The sequence below is a fragment of the Aspergillus udagawae genome (genome assembly GCF_001078395.1).
Source record: "Aspergillus udagawae IFM 46973 DNA, scaffold_6, whole genome shotgun sequence".
Taxonomy (NCBI): domain Eukaryota; kingdom Fungi; phylum Ascomycota; class Eurotiomycetes; order Eurotiales; family Aspergillaceae; genus Aspergillus; species Aspergillus udagawae.
This window is the reverse complement of record NW_025091269.1, coordinates 416,592-440,093: the sequence shown is the minus strand read 5'-3', so window position 1 is coordinate 440,093 and position 23,502 is coordinate 416,592. Positions and strand designations below refer to the sequence as shown.

Genomic DNA, 23,502 nt, shown 5'->3' with positions numbered 1-23,502 from the left:
GGTTTAAAAGATAAACGGTAGATACCTGGAATGATCATCAAAACATTTCTAGTATGTACGCAAGTTAAGATGTGTGCATAGCTATCATAGCATGATTTTCGCCACTTGAAGCTTTTAGTGCCTCATCATCGGCGACAACCATCCACATCGATACTCACCACAACCATTTCTCTGGTATATGATGAATTAGAGATATCATCACTCAAGCCACCATGACAAGAGGGAGCAATCAGCATACAGCAGTATGAAAACCATCATCTGACCAGTGTCGTGAACGCAATCATGACCTCACCCTCAACCACATTTCTGAACCTGTAGCATATAAGGGCCATGAGTTCCAAACCAACCATTTCGAAAAGCAATCAGCAGTCAACTTGAATTTCAAATCTCCAACATCATCATAATGAGTTCCAACTACAACCTCAGAAGCGGCGCCAACCCATCCCAAGACCAGCCAGGGGCCGGTGGGATGGGCGACGAACCCGAGTTCCAGTCTCAGTCGCAGACAGAGCCCGGGCTCCAGTCGCAACAAAACCCCGTCCAGTCGCAACAACAAAACCCCAGGTTCCAGCAACAAACAAACCAGAAGAGCCAGGAGAGTAGCTTCCAGTCCTCGGAATCCACTAAACAGGTGCGCATCCAGTTCCCTTAAACCCAATTGTAGCAAGTTCCTGATTATTGATTCGTTGCGGTCGGCGACCAGACCTCCAGTAACGATGTCCAATGGGGCAATCAGCCTGGCGAGTTTAGTGCCTCGGAGACGAATCCTAAGCCACCTGGATCGTACCATTTGACCGGTGACCAGCTCTCTCATCCTCAGGAGTAGTGATGCTTTTATGTTTTGACGAAGTTTAACTCGAGTAAGCTGCGGTAGTGTAACATGATGAAAAAAGTTTATTTGTATCTGAAAATATGTATGCTTGAATGGGTTTTGGGGATGAGAATGAATTGAATATCGAGATTCCTGTTTCTGTCAGTATGGTCTGTCAGCTTGACATCAAGTAGTCATCAGTGTCGCTACTTTTGGTGCCTTCGGAATGGATGGAGTCAGCCCACTACCCAGATGGTCAACAGTCAACACCCTTGTGACTGAGAGATACTCACTGTGCAGTTGGGCGCGGGAGTACTGAGATGACCAACCTCGCGCACACAATGATTGCACGGAGAATGAATGCACCAGTAGCCGACTTGTAGAGCTTCCCCCAGTCATCACCCATTTCCTACAGGGACCGGTCATTCTGGAACCCCTGTAGACGTGTACAACTTGGCATCAAACCGAGGCATGGAATCGTGGTTGGAGAGGCTTCGTAGTGCAACCCGCAGAAGTATGGTCAGTAGCAGATCAGACTAGTGGATCGTTCTCGATCAAACCACAGATAACTGTAGATTAGATGTTGAAACAGGGGCACAAAGAGAAAGCTGCCTTGCAAGGCATTTTCCACGATCCATAATCCACGTTCTTCACGTCTAGACGCCCAGCTGAAACGATATAGAGTCAAGGCCTAGACTGGACGAGGCAACACCGCACCTGAGTGGACGGACTTGATCAATTCCGATAGATATCCTCTCCCAAACTCCGTACGAGTTTCATAACTATTTACCCAGATAGGTATGTCGTTCGCTGGTCCATGGTAAGGAGAGCGGATTCTTGCCGAGCCCTGCTCACTCCGCAGCAGGAAGATGAGCTCGGACTTCTGCATAACCTGCGGATCAGCAGACATTAGGCTAGACGCACACGTTGGGCAGTATCTACTTCGGGCTCGTCCAGATGGCAATGTGATCGTGCTGCGCCTCGGACAGACAGAACAAAGCCAATCGCCTTTGAAGATATACTGTAGCCTGGCTGTGGCGTCTGCTTCTCAGCCGAACGAGAACTCTTTAACGCCGATACCGGATTCGGCAATCTGGCCCGATTGCTTTTCACAGTTGTCGCAGTCGATGTCGGTTCCTCTCCATCACAGCTGAACTAGCGGGCGAGCCATCCCTGGTAGAAACAAATAGACAGATTCAGCGTCAGTTTGAGCACTTGGTCGGAAAACACATTTGCCGCTTTGAACTTTTGGCAGAGGCTTGTAGTCGAGTTCCACTGCCGACGATTCTCCATTTGGCCTCAATTAGTTGCTAAAGCTAATCAAGCAATAGTGGTTCGATGGCTTGCAGGAGTGGCGGTGCGGCTAGTCGCTCAACTACTTCGTACTGTAGTAACAACGGAGAGGAAGTACGTAAACTATCTTGATATGGAGATAACAGATTGCAAGACAAATTAGAGAATTCTTCAACCTCTCTAGCCGTGCCAAGCTTTGCCTCATATTTCACAATGATCCACAATTAACCAGAAAATGGGAGACCTGGGGATTGTGGAAGCCGAGAATCAGCCAAAGTGGTCTTGAAGCCTTCTAGAACAACGCTGATATCCATAGGAAGGCAGAGCAGTGATCTCCACGAGCTATTCAGTCTAGTCATTGTTTAGATGTAAAAAGATGACCATTATTATTGAAAATTGAACTTAGCAAAACTCGTCCATCTGCACTGTCCTTTTCGTCAGTTGGTCGCATACGAAGCTCTACCTCTTGTCCCATTGTCTGTTCGTTTCGTGCTAACCACTGGAATGTAATGATTTCTGTCCCAGGGATACGTAAATATGTCCAAAATTCTTGGATGAAGCATAGATGGTTCAATGTCGAGTTTCATGTCTCAGCAACATAACAGACTCAAATATGTGAACATCTGGCATTTATCCATTTAATTCCAGGGAAAAAGGTCTCATCAAATTAAAAGCAAAACTCATGTATCATTGGCCAATTCATAGCCACCAACGTCATTTCACGCCCCCAAAGATGGACCTAGGGTTTGAATGGAGCATATCCCGGAAAGGGCAACCAATCAATTTAATTCGTAGTGCCATGGAAAAGGGATGAGGAGCGCAGTTTCGTCGGACAAACAGACTTGAAACGGCAAAGCGCCAAAAGACAAAACACCAAACCAGGACCATCCATCATGGATGATTTTATTTGGGGCACATGTCAGGGGTTCCGAATAATACCGTGCCTAGTATTCTATGGGAAATAGATGTCGTATTCGTACCTGATGATGAAAGATAACACAAGTTCAACATGATATGCAGGCAGTCAACTGGTTGCATATGTCTTGTTGACAGGATCTCCGGTGATCGACTAGAAAGTAAACAAACTGCCAGATCTTGATCAAAGATCTCCTGATTGTCCAAAGACTTGCCATATCCAAGACAGTAACAATACGGAACTGCGAAGGGGGGTGGGTCACCTCCTTAGGGTGCAGCATTGTTAGCCCTAGATCTCAAACCAATCAGCAGCCACAGCATACAAAGGACTCCGCTTCTCAAAGCTGAGTCAGCGGGGGGACGCGCAAGCCGCTCTACCTAACCTGATTTCTATTCCTGGAGAGGACAAAGTGCCCACTTCGCAGGCCTCCTAGAGTGTAGTGTCTCCTCCAGAGTCCTAGTTCTACCGCGACCATCTATGGTTCCCCCCCCGACTCCTGTTGATCTGCTTCACAGTCTTTGATCCCTCATAACCTATCTATCTATCTGCTCTCTATTAACCTTACCACCGGTCGATCTACAGCAATCTGCTTGACCCATCCTACCGTTACTGCAATCTCGACTGCCTTATCCTATCGCCTTTCTCACCGTTTCCATTGATCTCGACTCTTTGGTTCATCTTCTCGACTTCATTTCCCTATCCATTCTTTCCTCGAACGATATTCTTCTAGAACCTCGCGTATACGTACATCTTTGAAAACTCTATCGCGCCCTTCTACCGTCATTCGCTACATACATATAATCAGTGGCCCGATCACTCCATCAATTGCCCATCGTTGATCGACCGGACGCTTCATTCGTTCGATATTGGAGGTACTCGCAGTCCATCAATAAAATGGCGACTCTGGCGGAACCCCCTACGGTCATGTCATCATCAACCTCGCCCATGCCGACCGTGTACGAACAGGACATTGACAGCTTCATCAACCTCGATCAACTCACCTACACATCCGCCGAACCCGCCCGACCAAAAGCCATCCTAGCAAGCCAGCCTTCTCTCCCCAGCTCAGATTTCACCGCCGGCGATGTTCGCAGTGCGACATTCGCTGCCAATGTTCACTCACCTATGGCTTTCCAAGGGCCTAGCCACCAATACGACGAACACAAGCAGCAGACTGGTCTGCCACCAGGAGCTCTAGCTCAGGCAATGAACTTCAATCAGATGGCCGGCGTGACTTTCGGTAACGCGAGCCCTGCTTACCAGATGAATGGCGACATGTTCGCTAGCAGCCACATGAAGCGGGAAGACACTTCATTCGATTTCAACAACATGTCATCTCGTAACCCGTCTGAAATGGACCTGGAGTCTGACAGCATGGGTGCGGTTCCTTACTATCTTTCGCCGAATGTCAACAAGAATCAATTCATCGATCCCAATGCCCTTGGAGGTCACGAGGTCGTTCCTGCCGGGCCTTCCACTCAGGTCGGCCGCATGTATCCGGGAATGCACCAGCAACAAGCAGCCATGGCAAAGGCGGCTCAACAACAACAACAGCTACAACAACAACAAAAACAACATGAGATGCTTCGTCAGCAGCAGCAGCAACAGCAACAACAACAGCAACAGCAGCAACAGCAGAGCCCACCCCCTCGCGCCACGAACCCTGCCGTGGAGGAACGGATTTCGCGCCTTTTGCAGCAGATGAGACAGAACGCTATGGGCGCTATCGAGGACACGCCTTCGCCCTCTTCGTCCTTGCCTCAGATGGCAAAGATGAAGAAGGATGAGCAGGATATGGATGAAGATGAAAGGTTACTAGCCAGTGAGGAAGGAAAGAAACTCAGTAGCAAGGAACGTCGGCAGCTGCGCAACAAGGTTTCGGCACGCGCTTTCAGATCGCGCAGAAAGGGTATGCTTTCAACTCTCGAACAGGGACCATATCGGCAGTACTAACATGAACTAGAATATATCGGCCAACTTGAGTCAGAGGTCGCTGCGCGAACCAATGAAGCCCACGAACTACGTCTTCAGAATCGTGTTTTGTACGAGGAAAATGCTCGTCTCACTGACCTTGCTCGCATGCTCCTCTCCTCCCCTCATTTCTCTCAGTTTCTGGACGAGATGAACGTCAATGGCGTCCCCGCTCCCAATCTCCCTCAGTCTCAAAGTCAGGTCCCTGAGCAGCAACAGCAACAGCAACAGATGAAACCTCAGTCTCAACCACAGCACATGGGGCAGCCGCCCATGCAAGCTAGCATGCCCAGAGAGGCCACTCCTAATCACGGTCTCCCAATCCCTCAGAACCCTCAGGTTGGCATGGTCATGGTTCCTAGTCAAACGATGGATGTTTCTGCGATAAGTCTTAACAATGGGGCTTGGAACACCGGAATTGACATGAGCTATGGCAACACTCCTGTCTTTGCTGTCCTGGAGGTTCCTGAGGGTCCCACCCTCGACGCAGAGATTCTCTCCGGAAAGAGCTCGACCTTGTTCGGAGCATGTTTGCCAGAAGTATCGTCTGCAAAGGATGAACTCCCCAGGATCGAGCGGCCGCCAAACACAGAAGAGCAGATGGGTGATTCTCCTGTTGGTGTCGAGAACCCAGATATTCAGATTGACGAGTCTGACCCTGCTTTCGCCCTCTTCGCCGACTTCCCCGCCAGAGACTCAGACTCGTCGTCAAACTCCCCTGTGGACTTTTCTTGCACCATCCAATCTCAAAAGTCGACGCCTGCATTTGAGCTGGTCGTCGAGAATGAGTCCATGGCCATCGCAGACCGCTTTGTGGTCCTTTGCAACAGTATGGAGGCAGCCTTCCAACGCGTCTCTATGATGACTTCCCATCTTTCATGATTCCCCCACGCCGCGCGGCCGAGCATTTGTGATACGTATAGGATTGTAAATTTCATTTTTGATTTGTACTGATTTGGGCTTGTGAGCATCAAGCTCCTGTGAGGATACATACTCCCCCTCTTTCCTTTGTTCATGGCATTTGACTGTATATCTGCGTCCTGCGACTCGCGCGTCTTCTCTCTCTTTACCACTCGTTCTATTGTCAATTCTGGGTTACTGGAGTCTTGGTGTATTGAAGGACAGGACAGGTCTCGCTTCTATTTGGGTAGGAAATAGGAATTGGACGCCTGGTCCGTTAGCCATTAGGAACCGACATTAGCTTTAGTCGAATAAGATCAAAAGTCTGAATAAGCTGCAGCTATTAAAAAAAAAATTTATCCAATCTAAGAACTGAGTATTCGTAGCGTTTCAATCTGTGGATGTAGTCTATACCTCCACCATCAAACCACGCCAAGATTCTTCGGGCGGAGGCAAAACTGAAACCCCAATATTCTGGATGACTTCAGCAGCTCCGATACCCTGACTCACAAACAAAGTCACTCATCCAGGAAGAAGTCACTCAATTTCGCATCCGGACCCCGCTAGCTCTCTAGTGACTCATTCTTAAATACTGCAATGATTGCGCGGTGCCATTCGTTCCTTCGGTGAAAGCTTTTCAGCAGCCACATTGGCTTCCCTTCTTTTTTCCGGGAGGCTGTTCACCAAAGCCTTTCGCCTGGCTCCGTCGCTAGCAGGCTCTTCTTGCTTCTCCAGAGCTGCGTCGTACCTCAAGTCGCGTCGTCGGGTCTACGAAGGTATATCTGGGCCTCCCAAATCGTCACTCTCACACCAGTACTTCGATCGTCCGCTCAAGGCTCGTCGAACACGCGACCTTCGCCGCGAGATCAATCCGGACGCCTATCTTCTCAGAGCCCCCAAACTCGAATTCAGACGAGGAAAAACCTACATTTTATACAACCCTGCTTTGCGCCAAGGCTCCGACTTCGACTCTATACCTACTTCTCCTGTGGGAAACAAACCAATGAAGTTCTACTATCAAGTGCTGACGACGCCGACGGCCGATACGCCGGGCACGACCCTCGTCCTACATTTCCCGGATAAGCGGTATTTCTTTGGGCAGATCTCGGAGGGGACCCAGCGGGCGTGCACAGAGCGTGGTGTCAAGCTATCCTATCTTACGGATATTTTTCTCACAGGCCGGACGGAGTGGGCGACTAATGGCGGGTTGATTGGTGTGATTCTCACGTTGGCAGATGGGCTGGCGAGCGCCGCGAGTGCGCTGGAGCTTACTGCGCGTGAAAAAGAGGCCAAGGGCCGTGGCGGCCAGAATGTTAAACAACAGTTCCAGCAGCAGCAGGACGGGCAGGCTGACAGAGGCACCTTGACGATCCATGGTGGTCGGAATCTGACGCACACCCTGGCCACTGCACGGAGATTTGTTTTTCGCAAGGGGATGCCGGTTTTCACGAAGGAGTACGACTCAGAGAGTCTGTCCAAGTCTGGTTCTCCGGCACGCGCCGCTGATCCCTTTGAGCAGCCGACCTGGTCGGACAGGAACATCAAAGTGTGGGCCATGCCCATTCGACCCTCGCCGTCGCAGCGATCGAGAAGGACATCGCCTCAAGCCAGGCCTCAGAGCCCGAGAAAGAGGAGCTTGGACGAGTTTCAGGAGCGCGACGCTGACAAGCCTGCTCTGGACAAGCGCGCCCAGGACCACATCATGAGGCAATCGGTCATCTCCGACATGTTTAATTCGTCGTGGAGAATGGATGCTCTCGTTGAGACTCCTTTGGCAGAAGTCAAAATGCCTGCGATCATGTTCATCCGGGACCCCGAAACCAAGGACCTCAAGCCGTACAATGGCCCCGCTCCTGGAAGTGACAAGCCACTTACTGACATCAAGGTGCTCGTGCGTCAACCCTGGCCTGGAGCCAGTGTGGAGAAACTCCCACCCACGACACGGTGCGATGAGGCGGTTTCTTACATCGTGCGCAACCACGATCTCAGAGGCAAATTCGATCCACAAAAGGCGAAAGAGCTGAACGTTCGCGCCGGCCCCAACTTTGCGCGCCTGACGAAGGGCGAGAATGTGCTGTCTGAGGACGGAAAGACCGTCACCCCGGATATGGTCTTGGGTCCACCACGGCTCGGGAAGGGGTTGGCAATCATCGATCTGCCTACTTCTGACTACGTGGATGATCTGGTTGATCGGCCGGAATGGAACTCGGCCGCCGTCACCACGGGACTAGAGGCCTTCCTGTGGATTCTAGGGCCGGGTGTGGGCGACCATCCTCGCCTCCGCGAGTTTGTCGCTCGCATGTCGCACTGCAAACACACCGTCTCCAGCACGGATTACTGTCCCAACTACTTGGCACTGAGTAGCGTGGCAGGGTCCTCCATCAGGCTGGCTAGGTTGCGCGGCGAGAATTATCCCGTCCCGGTTCATGATAACAAGACCCTGCCACAGCCAGGTACTCCTACCTGCGAATCAGAGACGACCAAGGAAATGATCCGCAACTCGCCGTTCGAACCGATCAACCCCGGCCTGGTCATCAACATGGAACCCAAGTTCGAGCTTAACCGCTCAGAGGTCGTGCCATTGTTCAACCCTGCCGAGACCGTACAGACGATTCCTCGCTCCATTGAGCAGCGGGTGACTGCCATTCGTAGGCGGGTCATGAAACCCCAATTTCAAGAGAAGCTGGCCGAGTTTCGTAAAGACCTTCCTGGAGCCAACGTGGAGATTGTCACTCTGGGAACTGGCTCGTCCTCGCCGTCCAAGTACCGCAACGTCTCCAGCACTCTCGTTAATGTGCCCGGGGTTGGATCCTATCTGCTTGATTGCGGCGAGAACACCATCGGTCAGCTCAAGCGGATGTACGAACCGAAGAAGTTGCAAGAGGTGCTGCAGAACCTTCGGCTGATCTGGATCAGCCATCTGCACGCTGATCATCATCTTGGCACCGCTTCCGTCATCAGGGAATGGTTCCGTGCGAACTACCCGAACGGCGTACCTCGAGCAGGCAGCGTCGAGACCGACATACGCAAGATCCTCCAAGACAAACGCCTGTTTGTCGTGTCCGAGGAGATGATGATTGGCTGGCTCGAGGAGTATGCCGGCGTCGAGGACTACGGTTTTGGAAAGCTAGTGCCTCTGGCCGCCCATCCCAGCTACGTCAACGGAGACTTCCAGATCAAGACAAAATTCACCTACCGTCACTGCCGTGACGACGGCTCCTACCCCGGGTATGAGGCCGATGGGAGCCGGCCTCAGACGTCCACCCTCGACTTCAACGACGATTCCTCCCCTGTGACCCCGCTCCTGCGTCAGGCCACGGGGCTCGCCGATATCCTCACAACGAAGGTTTCGCACTGTCGTGGTGCCATGGCCGTCTCCCTCGTCTTCCCGGACGGCTTCAAGCTCTCCTTCTCTGGCGACTGCCGCCCCTCCGCCAACTTCGCCACCATCGGCCGCGACTCAACCGTGCTCATCCACGAAGCCACCTTCCAAGACGACATGGCCGTCTCCGCCGTCGCAAAGAAACACTCTACCACCTCCGAAGCCCTGGAAGTCGGCCGCATGATGCAAGCCCGCACCGTCGTCCTCACCCACTTCAGCCAGCGGTACCAAAAAGTTGCACACGTCGATCCCGGCGCCAGCCCGACAGAACCAGACCCCCAGCCCAAGCCCGCCCCCATGGCCCGCGAGGACCTCGACGTCCCAGACCACGAGCCCGAACCCGCACACGAACCCTCCACTCTAACCGTCACTGAAAACAAACCCCCCCTCAAAGCCCCCGTCACCGCCGCCTTTGACTACATGCGCATCCGCGTTGGCGACATCCCCATCGCGCAGGCCTTCGCCCCCGCTGTCGAGAAGCTGTTCGATATCCTCGAGCGTGCCTCAGCAGTCGAAGCAAACAAGCAGAAGAAAATCCGCGAAGCGGCCGACGCCCTGGCGAAAGAGAAGAAGCAAATGAAGAGGAAGGGAGCTTCTGAGCCTGAGCCTGCGTCTGCGTCTGCTTTTGCTGCCGGCGAGGTCATAGATATGGACCAGGGTCGGTCCGTGTGGAGCGCCAGCGAAAGCGAGAGCGGATGGGGCTCGAGCGATGACGAGTGGATGGATCGGTTTTGGCGTGGGAAGCACAGTCGGAGTCGTAGTCAGAGTTGGAGTAAGGGTCGGGGCGGACGGCGCTCGAGCCCGAGTATTCGGACGAAGAGCAGCGATGCTGCCTAGAGTATTCCAAGAGGGATGGAAAGTTGCGAGCGGATATATGTAGACAGACTTGGATCCGTGGTTGCGTTTCGTGCCATGTTTGCTTGCATATACATAAGACTTTTATTGGTGATATGACTTACCCAGCCAGGCGACAATATTACAAATCTCGCTATTCAAGTACATCAAGTATCTCAGTTCTACTGGATTACAAGAAGTTATTACTCTCTGTAAACTAGCCCGAAGATATTACTAGAACCCAGCAACAGCCTTCTCCGCATCGTCCTTGCCGTACAGCCCCTCCCCCAGGTTCTGTACACACTCCTCCCTCCAGTCCTTGGGCGTGAACTTATCCACAACCTCCTTGAATGCATCGAGCGTGCAGAACGTCTCGTCGCCGGGGAGATGGTTCTCCGCTTTCGCCGCGCAGCCGGGAATCCGGACGGGGTGGTCATTGTATCGAATACGCACGTAGTGGTTCCTTAGCGCCTGCCGTGTTGAGTTCGGGAGAGATGAAAGCGGGGCGCGGTCAGTGTCGGACGAGGGCGAGACATCATGACCGGTGAGGTACGAGAGGAGGCCTCGTTGCTTGGCGGACGGAGAAGGTGACGACGCGGGGGCGTTCTCCGCTCGGGAGAAGAGTTCAATAGCGATGGAAGAGGTGAAAGGCGGCCATTTGGCGTCGAAGGCGCCGACACTGCCCAGGATAGCGGCGAGGGTGGTATCGTGGCACCCGCTCATGGCGAATTTGATCGCCTTGCCGTTCTCCGCGGACGAGCCGGAAGCGGAGCGCTCGCTGCGCCAGCCGCCGTTGGCAGCGGCGTTGACCATGCGGTCGACCACGTCGCCCATCAGGGCGCCGATCCCGAGTTTCCGGTATTCCCTGCTCTCCGCGTATCCGGCGAACCACTCGTCGACAGCGATGGTGTTGGTGTACTCGCGGGCTTTCTTGTCGTAGAACTCCGCGGGTAGTCTTGTGGCGGGACCGTGGGCGTCGGTCGCGTTGATCGTGTCTTGGATACCGGAGAGGCGGGGATGGGAGTCAACGGCGATTTGGGGGGAGGCGTCAGGCATCCATTTAGACCAGAGGCTGTTGAGGTAGCTCATTTGTTCGGACTCGTTCCCTGTAGCGTCATCATTAGGCTCAATTTTCACATCTTTGATTTTGAAATAGAAGCGTACATCTTTTCGCGGCGCGATCAGCGAATAGCCGGGCCAATTGCCTGAATCGCCGGCAGTTGCCCTCATTGGGAAAGAGCGTCTCATCCGAGAAAGAGCGAGCAACAATCACCGGCGGAGGGAAGTCTTGCGTACGCGCACTGGCTGGATACATACCCCAGAAGGCTTGGTGGAGAGACTCGAGAGCTCGAGGGATAGGCGTGGCGCGAAGATACATATCTTCCGTATCCGATTTAATCTTTGGCATGAAACCGAGCTGGTCGACATATAGATGTCTCAGACGCTGACCCAGCTCAAATGTGGTCTCCCGCCCTCTATCTGTCAATTCGCCATGTTGGCTGTGAAAGTCGCGAAGCGTATATCCAGTCAGCTACCGAGTCCTCTCTACTGCCAGTTTCGTCCTCGGAAGTCAGGGAACCTGCCAGATACCCTCTATGTCACCCGTCGCACCCACGGCAACAACCGACTCGTCTCTGTCACCAAACGCTTCCATTTTTCTTCGCCATTGGAAGCCATTCCACGATGAGAGGTCTTTCTCACTGGCTGCCATTTGGATCATCCGACGCGCGACATTGCAATACGGCCAATCTTTGAGTGGTCATCGAGTTAGGAACGAGCAGTAAGGCTGAGGGCGATCGTGAATTCGGTGGGGGTTTCCTTACATGGCGCGAGGCCTGCCTTGGAGATGTCAGCTCAAGAGACTCATGCATCAATAAGATCAGAAATGGACAGGTTACACACATTCTGAAATCTAGAGGAGACCGGTGTCCGTTCACCTTGAATAACCGTTCTTAGATCCAATTGCTCGGAGATAGTTCGACAGCAGGAAATATCGTACCGTGACGAAGGAACTACATTCTCACTCAGTATGCTTGATTGACTCAGCCCGGGAAAAAATGTTTTGTCTCATCACCTACCACCTGTACCAATTGAAGCTGAAGCTCCTTTGGATAGAGCTTCTCGAGCTCCTCCTTCGAGTAAGGCTCACGGGGCACAAGAGTCGTCATTGGTAACCCCTCACGTGGAACTGAAGAAGTGAAATGGTTCTTGTGACAATAAAAAACGGCCTTGCACAGAATGAGCCCAGAAGAATAGCAATTGGGTGCAATATCGATGCAGCACCACGTACTGAAACAAAGTATCTTACGGTGACTCGGTTTGGGCGCTTGATGACGCCAACGGGTGGTGCGCATGAAAGGGGCCAATCAGTGCAGTGCCGAGGGTCACCTGTTGCTCTCATTTGAGATCGGCTCTCTTTTAGTTCCTATTCCCTCTCTACAGTTCCTCCAGACACTGACCTCGAGATATCCTTTCACTACGGACGGGGTCAAGTGAATCAGATTTAAATCTTCTTGAGCTGAAAATAGGGTGACTATGTGCAATAATATACAGTCGTGAGGCATGTCGCAGCCAAAAGTACAGATAGCACTAAGCAGCATCAGCGATGATGCTTGCTATTCAATAATGTCAATAGCTCCAGCGTGTTCGCTTCATCAAATAATACTACCTCTTCTTCGCCTGTTTCGCTTTAGCCTCCCGCTTCATTGCTCTGAGACGGGTTCCCAATATTCGAATCAGCACATTGCTTGGAATTAGATGAAAGCTTAGACCCTGGAGAGAGTGCGGCCAATACGCCCAGACAACCGGACCATCGCATCCGACGCGATTCAAGCCCGCCGAAGCCAGAGTACGAGAGGTTGGGGTAAATAGGCCCACGGCCACATCATTCCCTTGACTATTGGTATTTCCCACCCGTAGCGCGAGAACTTCCACATCCTTTCCGTCGAGCGTCACTTCGGCTTGCAGCGACCGGGTGAAGGATTCCACAAATCCTTTGGAGGCACTGTATACTGTGAGGGTCGGCATCACATAGGCTGCTGCCGAAGAGACGGTGAGAATGAGACTCGGGCTATTCTTTTCCAGAATTGGCATCAGGACGCGCGTGATTTGCGCCGTAAAAGTAGAATTAAGGCTGATGGTTGCCTGCACGTCTTCATGTGTGAGCTCGGCCAGCCGCTCGAACGGCTTCACCCCTCCTCCAGCATTGTTGACCAGAACAGTGAGACGGGCGTCGCCAATCTCTTGTGCAATCCAACTGAGATCTTCAGAGCTTTTGAACGCGTCGAAGACGACGATCCGAATCTTTGCGTTGGGGAACTCGGCCAGCAGCTCGTCCCGTTTTCGTAGTAACTTGTCGTGGTTCCGACCGTGTAGAAAGACATTGAATCCACGTTTGCAGAGTTCCTGGGCAAATCCAAAACCTATTCCATCGCTGGCGCCGGTCACCAGAGCCCAAGCATCTTTCCCGGGGGGATTGTAGCGCGAAAGACTGGAGGGTCGGAGGTAGCAGTAAAAATGGCGAGCGACTTGTACGGCAAGATAACAAGTGGATGCAGCGCCAATATAGCCGAACGCGGTTTTCAATTCCTCTGGTATTTGCAGCATTGTATAGAGTGTCGTTGGCGATAGATAGCTCCTGGATGGGAATGACGGGTGTAGGCGCAAAGGGAGTCAGTTTCAGCTCAAAGTGGGCATGAGAGTTATATATATACCACTGACGGCCTCCACTCCTGTTAGTTAGCGCTGGTCAATAAGATTTTAGTCATTGCGGTCAGAGCTGTGCGAAAGAAGTCGTAGTCATTGAACTGTATCTGTCCTACTTCGCCTTGGAGAGAAATAATCGGTCGGTCTTCTGACGGCGCAATCGTGCGATGAGATCATCCATCACGGGATTGTGGCCTTGTCAACCATCGTGATGCGCAACCACTCTCATTTGGTCAGGGACCGAGCATGTTCGAGAGAGCATCTTCTCATGATACACCAAGCATGGTGGATGTGGAAGTTGGGGAATAGCAATTACACTATTCGTCTGGATAGCTCTTAAGAAGATCCAGGGCGAGGCAGTTTGACACTCATTGACAGCGAACGCTCAACGCCAAGCCAGCCTACCCCAGCTTATCTCCAGACCACACTGCATCTTCACCTTTATCAACGCTCAACCTTCTTGCTGCCATTGACATCCAAGGTATTGACAGCACGGTTTTCTGGACCGTGTCATTACACCTTCTGTAATATCATATTGAGCTAGACGGTGTCCGTCCTACGCAGGAACTTCCCTATTGGTTCTGGTTCTCTCCAATTCTGCGCTCACTGGGATAGTATATACCCTCACGTGCATGCAGTGTTCGGGGATATTGGATATTCAAAAATACAATACCTATTTCCTGGTCAACGTTGCAGCGCGCCTCGCCATGAGGCTGAAGATCTGACTTTCTTTCGACATTCACTCATTGGTTTTGTATTACCAGTGTCGCACCTTCACCCTCGAGTCGCACATTGGATCACTGACTTGTCTTCTTCACTGCCGTCGCCTTTTTGAAGCCTCTTCACTTGGCATGGATGTAAGGAAACCTGCTCCCTGGTCAATTTCCTCGTCGCAACTATGCCGGGAACTACAGGAAATGTCACGTCGTTGACGATCCATTGTTTTGCCCGAAGCTTGTCTCTCCGACAAATCGTCGCAAATAATGAGTCTAATGCTGAGCTGACTTCTCTTGTCCCAGATTGCAAACCAGCAGTTGGCGCCACCGGTACAAGGCAAACCGGGCCATCTGGCCACGAATAAGCCTCGAGATGCTAAACCTCGCTTACTTCTGATGGGGCTTCGCCGGTGAGCTATCTGCGTCTGAATGATGCTTAGACATGTTACTGACTTTACTCAGGAGCGGCAAGTCATCCATCGCCAGTGTTGTTTTCCATAAGATGCCACCAAATGAAACACTGTTTCTGGAATCAACGACCCGTATCCAGAAAGATTCGATTCAGTAAGTGTGCCCCTACAACGCCCTACCTTGTTCTTACATGATCTTTAGCTCGTTCATGGACTTCCAAGTCTGGGATTTTCCTGGTCAGCTAGAGTACCTCGAGCCGTCATTTGACCTGGAAGATATTTTCGGCAGTCTAGGCGCGCTCGTATGGGTGATCGATGCCCAGGACGATTACCTAGACTCCGTTGCTCGGTTGAACCGGACCATTCTGACCGTTCAGCAATACTACCCGAACATCAATATCGAAGTCTTCATCCACAAGGTTGACGGGCTTTCAGACGAATATCGCACAGATACCTTTCAAGACATAGTGCAGCGCATCTCGGATGAATTAAGTGATGCCGGTTACGAAAATGCTCCGGTACACTACTATTTGACATCAATCTACGACTACTCGGTCTTCGAGGCTTTCAGCAAGGTGATCCAGAAGCTGATTCCAAATCTTTCCACCTTGGAAAATCTGATCAACACACTTGCGAATAATTGTGGTTTCGAGAAGACATATCTCTTTGACGTCCTGAGCAAAATCTACATTGCCTCTGACACTCGTCCTGTCGATATGTCATGTTATGAAATGTGCTCGGATTACATAGATGTGATTGTTGACGTCTCTGAGCTGTATTCGTGGGATCATCCAGACCGCAAGCCCAAGGGAGATCAAATACAAGAGGCAGAAAGTCATGTTGTCTTGCATGATGAGACCATGATACATTTGATGGAAATGAACAAGTCAGCTTTCTCCGACGCATCTATTGTTGAAATCTTTACTGACTGTTCAAGGTACCTATGTCTTGTGTCCGTGATTCGTAACCCTGAAGCGAAAGAGAAGAAGGGGCTTATCGACATGAATTGCCGTACGTTTCAAGACGCGCTTAATGACGTGTTCTCAAGGAGCTGGGAGCAAGACCAGGATACAGATCAGGCAGGCGAAGAGCAGACGCAGCCTCAACTGGTCGAGCATGGATCAAGAAGCTGAGCACATGGAAAAACACTCGGAAATTAGCGATTATTTTGAGAACCTTGACAAGACACTCTGTTCTGGCCTAAGTCTTCGAAGCAGAAGTGTTTGGCTGTGGTCCTATGGTAGTTCTTTCACTGTCGAGGCCATTGCTACTCATGATACCTTGGTACATATACTATTTTCTGAATTCAAAACTTCAATTTGGCGAAGCTAGTAGACTGTAACTGCGTCTATCAGAGCAGCCCCATACGCATCAGGCACCAAGGCATCAACTACCACAGACCCACTTACCGAAATTTTCCCTTTTCTGAGCTTTAAATTGTTCCATTTCTCATCTTCTTCATCTTCTTCTCTTCCACTCAATACTGCATTTGAGAGAGAGATACCTCTCTAGTATCAAGCATAATGTTGGCTTGATCCACTGTCATCCCAGATCCAGCGTGTTCAACAACTTCCAAGACGTTCCCAAAGAACTGTTTAACTCACCATGATGGGTAAGTGCATCTGCTTGATTTTCGCTCGCAACAGAAATTCTTCTCCCATCTCTTAAATGATGAAAACCTTTTCCACATTCGCAGTTTCCACGCTAGCCGTCGCTAGAACCCATCTTAGACGTGCTCTGTGCGCAATTTCTTCCTTGGATGTCTGACTTTTTTGACCACTTTTCTTCTGCTCTTGCAAGATTGAGTGTGAGCTTTTGCTGATTGATATTATTAGTTTTCTAGCTTCTAGTTGTCAACGGCGTCCAACGTTGAGATTTAGTCATAAACGGTGGTAACGAAGATCAATTGTGGGCTGCGTTATAGTTTCTAAATATTCAGACATTTCATGAGCATTATCAAGTGGCTAGACGCATATTCTCGCAGGAGCTATAGATCTCAATGATAATATGCGTCAACGATCGTATAACTCTCCCTGCTATTGGTATACTACTTTTGTAAGGTGCTGTTCCTGCTCGATGAAATGAGAGCTTGAGTGGCGCAATATGGTGAAGCGATAATAGAAACAGCCAGCAATCTGCTTCGTAGGTAATAGAGCTTAATGATGAGCCGACGGCTCCTCGGTCAATTCGAATTACATACCAGTTGCACATCGCGCTCTCCCGCTGTCAACACATCGCCCAGACTCAGCTGGCGGGGAAGTCGGAAATAAGTCCAAGCTATCTGTCCTCGGTCTTCTGGGCCGAACTTACATACAAGCTACAGCACATAACAATCCCAAATGCCATCCAGCATAGTCTAAACATCACAACCAACACCATGTCCGAACTTCGCCAAAGACAAGTTCCCCAGCAATCTTCCTCGAGATCCGACAAGCCCACGAAATCAGCATCGCCGCGACGAAGCAGCCATGACGGAGGGATCAGCGTCGGCGACATCATCCGCGTGCTGCTCACGCTGGTCGTAGCGTCCTGCGGGCTCTCCTACTACATGACTGGCGAGTCGGTTCTCTGGGGATACAGGCCGTGGTTCACAAGATGGCCAGTATTAGTCCAATACATTGTAAGCCAGCCCATCCGCTTCACAGCTGTCATACTCCGACGATGGTGGTACTAACAACGCACCAGAAAGGACCCGTCTACCTAGCACCGGACCAACTCGCCCTCTACAACGGCACCGACCCCTCCCTCCCCATCTACGTCGCCGTCAACGGCACCATCTTCGACGTCTCCGCCAATCCGCTCGTCTACGGCCCCGGCGGCGGCTACAACTTCTTCGCCGGCCGGGATGCAACCCGTGCGTTTGTGACGGGCTGCTTCCAGGAAGACCTCACGCATGATCTTACGGGGGTGGAGGAGATGTTCATCCCCCTTGAGGACGAGGAGGAAGACAAGAAGCTGAGCAGCGGGGAGAGGAAGATCCGGCGGGAGCAGGACAGGAGGGTGGCGCTGGGCAAGGTGCGGAAGCAGGTGGCTCACTGGGAGAATTTCTTCCGTAACCACAAGAAGTACTTTGAGGTGGGGAAGGTGATGGGATTGGAGGATTTGCCCAAGGAGAAGAGGGAGCTTTGTAAGGTGGCGAAGCAGCAGCGGCCGAAGAAGAGGGACGTGGTGGGTTGATGTTATCGCAAAGCTCGGGAGTTTATAATGGTTACAATCAGAGTATATCTACGGATAGGTAAAGCAAAAAGTTGGAACAGATTTTTGAGATCGATTCAGTCAATTTCACTTGACATATGCAGTAGTGCGTGCTTTCACACCAGAATACATCCTTCGCCCAGCCAGACTTTCCGAATTTTATAGTGATATCATTCGTAGCATAAAAAAAGGACCGCGAGAAATGTTCGTAGGAAATCGTTTACTCAGCGGTAACGGCACGGGCTGCAGGCATTAGTTAGCATATCAACCCTTCTAAAATGATCACTTCTGTGGTGCGTCTGCAGTCTGGGGCGACATACTGTAGATGGTCATCTTGGAGTGGCCAACGACCTTCTTGATCTGTCCCTTCTCCTCAAGATCAGCGAGGGCCTTGCGGGCCAAGCTGCCGTTGATCTTCAGACGGTCGACAAGGGTGGCGACGGTGATGAGACGGTAGGACTGGACATCCTTCTGGAGTCTCTCGGCGGTCTGCTTCTCAAGGACGACGGCGTGCTGGGCCTTGTCCTTGACTGTACGAAGAAATCAGTAAGTCAGCATTCAATATTCGTTCAGTCTCCGAGTCCGAGTCTCGTTGAATCCGACAAGTGACAAGCTCTTCTCCCCGACGAAAAGGAACCGATGTGGTATATTTTCAAGTGGAAAGATGATCGCTCGCTTCAACGGTGCTGGGTGATATGATGATGATGGGAAGACGGAATTGCGTACCCTTGCCCTTGGACCACTTCTTCTTTTGCTTTCCTGCGCCGGCGGCCTTGAAAATAATGTTAGTATCGCCTCACATTCTTCATGATCTTAATGGAACAAGGCGCCTCCAAAACGTACCATTTTGACTGTCTGATGCGGATGTTCGACGGAAGAGCTGCACAGAACGTCGGCTAGAAGTTTGAATACCCAAGTGCGAAATTGAGTGGGGAATGACTCAGCATCACGTGTTGCTCAACCCTAAGCCCTCTTCGCTGATGATGGCTCGGTTAGCATGGCCCCGTCTCCGAGATATGATTGGCCAACGGGAAGTATATCCAGGTGCATGATATGGATCATACCGACGAACAAGGGCTTCAATATCTAAGCAGGTGATGGCGACCTTGATCCGTCTTCCTTTGAGTCCCTTTTTGCGTATGTTAATCTACGGTCTCTAGAACACAGCGGCGCGATGCCCTGGAAGAAGGATGGATACTCGTTCATAAGGATTCATTAGTCGTCATAATTATCCACAATAACCCAACTGAATGATCATCTGCTCGTGTTCGAGCAATGATTGTTTGAGGACCTGTTATGCACTCTGTAGGCTACTTTGAACTGCTGAGCGCCGTCCTCCAATTCGAAATGGCCAAGCACATATTCTTCGAGCGTTCCGAACCATAAAGCTGGCACGTCGTCTTGACTCAAAGGCAACCATCTTACGTCGTATTTTCCCGCTTCACTTCTCGAAATCGGGATTGGGATAATTGACGGGTGACTGTCAAGCGACCAATATCGGACAGCGGGGACAATACTATTAGATGTAGTTACAAGGAACTCGGTCCTCAAAGGGTGCCATACGACTTGTCGGACCGGATGGTCGTGAAGGAGAACGGAGACGAGACCCGGCGCTGTTTTCAAATCCCAGATCCATACAACATTGGGTCGTGTCTGATCGACTGTACTGAGAAAAGCACCGTTGGCACTGAACGCCATGATTGATGCGCCCCGAGGGGCACCAGTCGACTCTGAAATCATGCTAAAGGCAGAAGATGCTGGCAACTCTGTGTATCCAAGACTCCCATCCGCCGTCACAGATCTCTCGTGCCAGGCGCTTAGCGAGGGCTGATCCATTAGGAATGCATGTGACAGCGTCATAGAGCAAGAGAACTAGATCAGCGATTAGGGTTGCTCGTAATCACGATGGGGCACTTCAAGCAAGCAGGAGAGCTTTGAGGACAAGGACTTACCGTTTTGGTATTCAGGATGTCTATCGTTCCATCGACTTTTCCAACGGCTAACAAGTCCGAAGCATCGCCTTGGCTAATGGCTGGGCTCCATTCTATGCTTCTCACTCCGAGGTCAAAAACGCTTTCTGATTCAGGCGAGCCGTTGTAGGTTCTAAAAAGGTTTCCATCTGCTGTATATATTAAAAGTTTGGTGCCCGCACTTGCCGCATCCCAGACGGCGATCCAGTTTCCATCGGGGCTCCATTTCAACCCCTGAGCATCCGACGTCGGCAGGATTGCTCTATTGATAAGCTCGTAAGACCCATATTCATGGATGGTCAACAAGTCGGACGTTTCCGGCTTCAGTAGGATTGCAAACTGTCGCGTTCGCGGTCGAAAGCCGAAGCCATTATAATGAGAGAACTTTGGAGATTTGATGACCTGGCTTCGGCCACTGTCCAGCGAATGGATTGTTAACTTTGTGTTCCACGCATGAAATACGATAATCTCGTTTTCATCGGCGCCAAAGTCAATGTTCAGAGCACCGGATTCGATATTTTCAATCTCAGCGTGCAGCTGCAGGGGATGAAGGTTCCAGACCAGAATGCGGCTATCGCTAGCACAGAGGATACGTCGCCCTGCGCTCTCTTCTCGGCTGCCGATAGTGTCTGACCGAGCGAGTTGCTTTGGGCGCGAAAATCTCAGAAACCTAGTCGGTGTCTCTTTGAGCTTAACGATTTCTACCTCCTTAAAGTCCAAAGACACAGGATTGAGGTGAATGATGAGATCTTTGCCATTGAGTTGGGCTACAAAGGCTCCGTCATCAGAAAGAGAAGCTGCCGATGAGCCTGTCACCCTGGTCATGAAGCTGTCGGATTATGTGGTATGTGCACATTGGACTCACCTGCAGCTCCTGCGGAGTCCATTTTTGTTCGCTTCAAGCGTATAACACGCAGCCAGTAAATTTGTCAAACCTGCAGCGAGTTATCGGTAGCAAATAAGACAACTGTCACTCATAATGCTCTGCACATGAGCTACACCGCTCTTCTTAAATTATACAGAAGGTGTTCCAATTGACTGTCGCTTTCTTTCATTGCCCGTTTTGGAGAATAAACACCGCCAAGCTTCTGCTCGGATTATATAAGCTGGTATAGACTGTAGACAACGGCCTGGTTTGAAAATCATTTCTAGTCACGACATCATTCTCAACGAATCCACGGACCCTTAGCATAGAATTCAGGCAATCAACAAAAAGATAATAACCTCGGTTGTTTACGAACTTCTCGATTCTACTCATGGCAAAATGGCGACACTGGCGATGCACAGTGATAAGATAAGACTCGCTATGTTGTTTTTCCGTTCCGGATAATCGCCGCTCAGAAAAAAAAAAAAGGCAATGTTGATCAGACTAGCCTGGAAGCCACAAACGAAGTCAGGCTCTTCTAGATATCTGTTTCTCCTCTATCAGCCACTATAGGGACTGTGCGCTTTCTTACCCCACTGCTGGGGCCATTATCCTTTAGCCTCCCCCGTCGATTTTTTGCAAAAATGGCAGTGTTAGAGACGCAGCCTGCTCCGCAAAAAGCGCCTGAGAGCGCAAGTGCGGAGCCCCGGAAGAAGCTATACGGCAGAGAGTTTTATGAGAGCATAGGAAGTCCCAAGTATATTGTGGCACCTATGGTGGACAGATCCGAATTTGTATGGCCGATCCCTCTCCTATCAGCGCATCCGGACTAATGATCATCTCCTAGGCCTGGCGCATGCTGACTCGTTCGTTCATGCCACCGGATGACCCGAAGCCAATCCTCGCCTACTCCCCCATGTATCATGCGCGCTTGTTTCGAGAGCAACCTAATGTTCGCTGGCAACATTTCCAGCCTACCCGAGCCGGTCTCGACAAGAATGACAATTCTCTCTACCTTGACGGCAACCCTGCGTTTGACAGGCCGCTTTTCGTACAGTTTTGCGCCAATGATCCCGAGGATTTTCTAGAAGCTGCCCGACACGTGGCACCCTACTGCGATGCTGTCGATCTCAATCTTGGATGCCCCCAAGGCATCGCGCGGAAGGGCCATTATGGAGCGTTCCTCCAAGAGGACTGGGACTTGATTTATAAATTGATCAACCGACTGCATAAGGAGCTTCCCATCCCCGTTACAGCCAAGTTCCGCATACAGGAGTCGAAAGAGAAGACACTAGAGTATGCGAAAATGATATTGTCCGCTGGAGCTAGCATAATCACACTTCACGGACGCACAAGGGAGCAAAAGGGTCACAACACAGGTTTGGCAGACTGGAGCTACATTCGGTATCTGCGCGACAATTTACCACCAGAGACGGTCATCTTTGCAAATGGGAACAATCTGAACCATGACGATCTGGAACGTTGTCTTGAGGCAACAGGCGCGGACGGTGTGATGAGCGCGGAGGGCAACCTGTCCGATCCGGCCATCTTCAGCAAACCTCCCCCCGTTGGTAGCGAAGAACGTCAGTATTGGAGGGGTAGAAACGGAAAGGGCGGATACCGTATAGACGCTATCTTCCGCCGATACTTGGACATCATCTATCAATATGTGCTGGAAGTCCCTGGTCCTGAGCGGAAACCTCTCTACCTCCCTTCAGATCCCAAAGAGCCCGAGCAGGCGTCACATACAGGATCAGAGGAGGCGGAGGCTGAGGATGGCCCTCCGAAAAAGAAGCAGAAACGGGACAAGTCGAAGAGACCGCAGTCTCCTAGTCTCGGAGTGATGCAAGGGCATCTTTTCCAGATCCTGCGTCCAATGGTGTCGAAGCACACGAATGTTCGAGATGCGCTTGCAAGGTCCAGACCGGGTGATATGGCAGCCTTCGAGCACACTCTGTTCCTCGTCGAACAAGCAGTCAAGGAAGGTCTCGACGAATACGAACAATATCCAGAGCGTTTTGAAGTGGCTCCAAATGCAGAATTGAAAGGCTCCAAGGCAACAATCGCCGAATATGGCAGACCCTGGTGGGTTTGTCAACCTCACATTCGACCTCTGCCGGAGGAAGCCATGGAGAATGGAGCTTTGAGACCGAAGAAAAAGGAACTTGCAGAAGAAGATAAGGCTCAGAAAGACGGCTCATTAGAGTCAAAAGCGACGACGGACTCCAAAGATGACCGAGTTGAAGCTGCAACCCCGGGTACAGCGACACCGGATCGTCTGGTCAGTGGTTAGCCCAATGGCTTGCTCGGTCCGGAAGCTTCAAATCAGCACAAATATATTGGCCTTCATCCGCCATGACAAGTGTCGTGGTCATGATATAACGTTAAATAGATTTCACGATTTTGCATAGCGTTTTGTGTCATTAGCGTCTCTCCAATAGACCCTGTGTCCTTCAAGCCATGTCTAATCAATGCATATCATACTCCTCGGACATAGATGTTTCATGCTATCATGGTATCACAATCATGGACTA

The 23,502-nt window shown here is 51.0% G+C and overlaps 10 protein-coding genes across 10 annotated transcripts; 6 read left to right on the top strand and 4 right to left on the bottom strand.

Moving 5' to 3' along the window:
• Positions 1 to 403: 403 nt before the first annotated feature.
• Positions 404 to 826, top strand: Aud_007923 (uncharacterized protein; the record flags this gene model as incomplete). Its single annotated transcript, XM_043292810.1, has 2 exons — positions 404 to 631; positions 704 to 826. 2 exons carry the CDS (start codon positions 404 to 406, stop codon positions 824 to 826), a joined length of 351 nt encoding a protein of 116 aa, XP_043148745.1.
• Positions 827 to 3,914: 3,088 nt separating this feature from the next.
• Aud_007922 (uncharacterized protein) lies at positions 3,915 to 5,873 on the top strand (the record flags this gene model as incomplete). Its single annotated transcript, XM_043292809.1, has 2 exons — positions 3,915 to 4,929; positions 4,984 to 5,873. 2 exons carry the CDS (start codon positions 3,915 to 3,917, stop codon positions 5,871 to 5,873), a joined length of 1,905 nt encoding a protein of 634 aa, XP_043148744.1.
• A 615-nt stretch (positions 5,874 to 6,488) lies between these two features.
• On the top strand, positions 6,489 to 10,110 carry Aud_007921 (uncharacterized protein; the record flags this gene model as incomplete). The annotated part of the gene is made up of 2 exons (XM_043292808.1): positions 6,489 to 6,517; positions 6,627 to 10,110. The coding sequence occupies 2 exons, from the start codon at positions 6,489 to 6,491 to the stop codon at positions 10,108 to 10,110; spliced, it is 3,513 nt and encodes a 1,170-aa protein (XP_043148743.1).
• A 231-nt stretch (positions 10,111 to 10,341) lies between these two features.
• Aud_007920 (putative acid phosphatase) lies at positions 10,342 to 11,827 on the bottom strand (the record flags this gene model as incomplete). The annotated part of the gene is made up of 3 exons (XM_043292807.1): positions 10,342 to 11,213; positions 11,272 to 11,606; positions 11,691 to 11,827. 3 exons carry the CDS (start codon positions 11,825 to 11,827, stop codon positions 10,342 to 10,344), a joined length of 1,344 nt encoding a protein of 447 aa, XP_043148742.1.
• A 944-nt stretch (positions 11,828 to 12,771) lies between these two features.
• Positions 12,772 to 13,713, bottom strand: Aud_007919 (putative short chain dehydrogenase/reductase; the record flags this gene model as incomplete). Its single annotated transcript, XM_043292806.1, has 1 exon — positions 12,772 to 13,713. The coding sequence occupies one exon, from the start codon at positions 13,711 to 13,713 to the stop codon at positions 12,772 to 12,774; it is 942 nt and encodes a 313-aa protein (XP_043148741.1).
• Positions 13,714 to 14,663: 950 nt separating this feature from the next.
• Aud_007918 (GTR/RAG family Ras-related GTP-binding protein) lies at positions 14,664 to 16,071 on the top strand (the record flags this gene model as incomplete). The annotated part of the gene is made up of 5 exons (XM_043292805.1): positions 14,664 to 14,669; positions 14,832 to 14,938; positions 14,991 to 15,092; positions 15,141 to 15,824; positions 15,876 to 16,071. 5 exons carry the CDS (start codon positions 14,664 to 14,666, stop codon positions 16,069 to 16,071), a joined length of 1,095 nt encoding a protein of 364 aa, XP_043148740.1.
• A 1,244-nt stretch (positions 16,072 to 17,315) lies between these two features.
• Aud_007917 (putative heme/steroid binding domain protein) lies at positions 17,316 to 18,115 on the top strand (the record flags this gene model as incomplete). The annotated part of the gene is made up of 2 exons (XM_043292804.1): positions 17,316 to 17,558; positions 17,624 to 18,115. The coding sequence occupies 2 exons, from the start codon at positions 17,316 to 17,318 to the stop codon at positions 18,113 to 18,115; spliced, it is 735 nt and encodes a 244-aa protein (XP_043148739.1).
• A 238-nt stretch (positions 18,116 to 18,353) lies between these two features.
• Positions 18,354 to 18,979, bottom strand: Aud_007916 (40S ribosomal protein eS25; the record flags this gene model as incomplete). Its single annotated transcript, XM_043292803.1, has 4 exons — positions 18,354 to 18,376; positions 18,454 to 18,663; positions 18,860 to 18,905; positions 18,977 to 18,979. 4 exons carry the CDS (start codon positions 18,977 to 18,979, stop codon positions 18,354 to 18,356), a joined length of 282 nt encoding a protein of 93 aa, XP_043148738.1.
• Positions 18,980 to 19,387: 408 nt separating this feature from the next.
• On the bottom strand, positions 19,388 to 20,990 carry Aud_007915 (WD40 repeat domain-containing protein; the record flags this gene model as incomplete). Its single annotated transcript, XM_043292802.1, has 3 exons — positions 19,388 to 20,005; positions 20,086 to 20,912; positions 20,969 to 20,990. The coding sequence occupies 3 exons, from the start codon at positions 20,988 to 20,990 to the stop codon at positions 19,388 to 19,390; spliced, it is 1,467 nt and encodes a 488-aa protein (XP_043148737.1).
• Positions 20,991 to 21,612: 622 nt separating this feature from the next.
• Aud_007914 (tRNA-dihydrouridine synthase family protein) lies at positions 21,613 to 23,261 on the top strand (the record flags this gene model as incomplete). The annotated part of the gene is made up of 2 exons (XM_043292801.1): positions 21,613 to 21,762; positions 21,816 to 23,261. The coding sequence occupies 2 exons, from the start codon at positions 21,613 to 21,615 to the stop codon at positions 23,259 to 23,261; spliced, it is 1,596 nt and encodes a 531-aa protein (XP_043148736.1).
• Between the last annotated feature and the right edge of the window lie 241 nt (positions 23,262 to 23,502).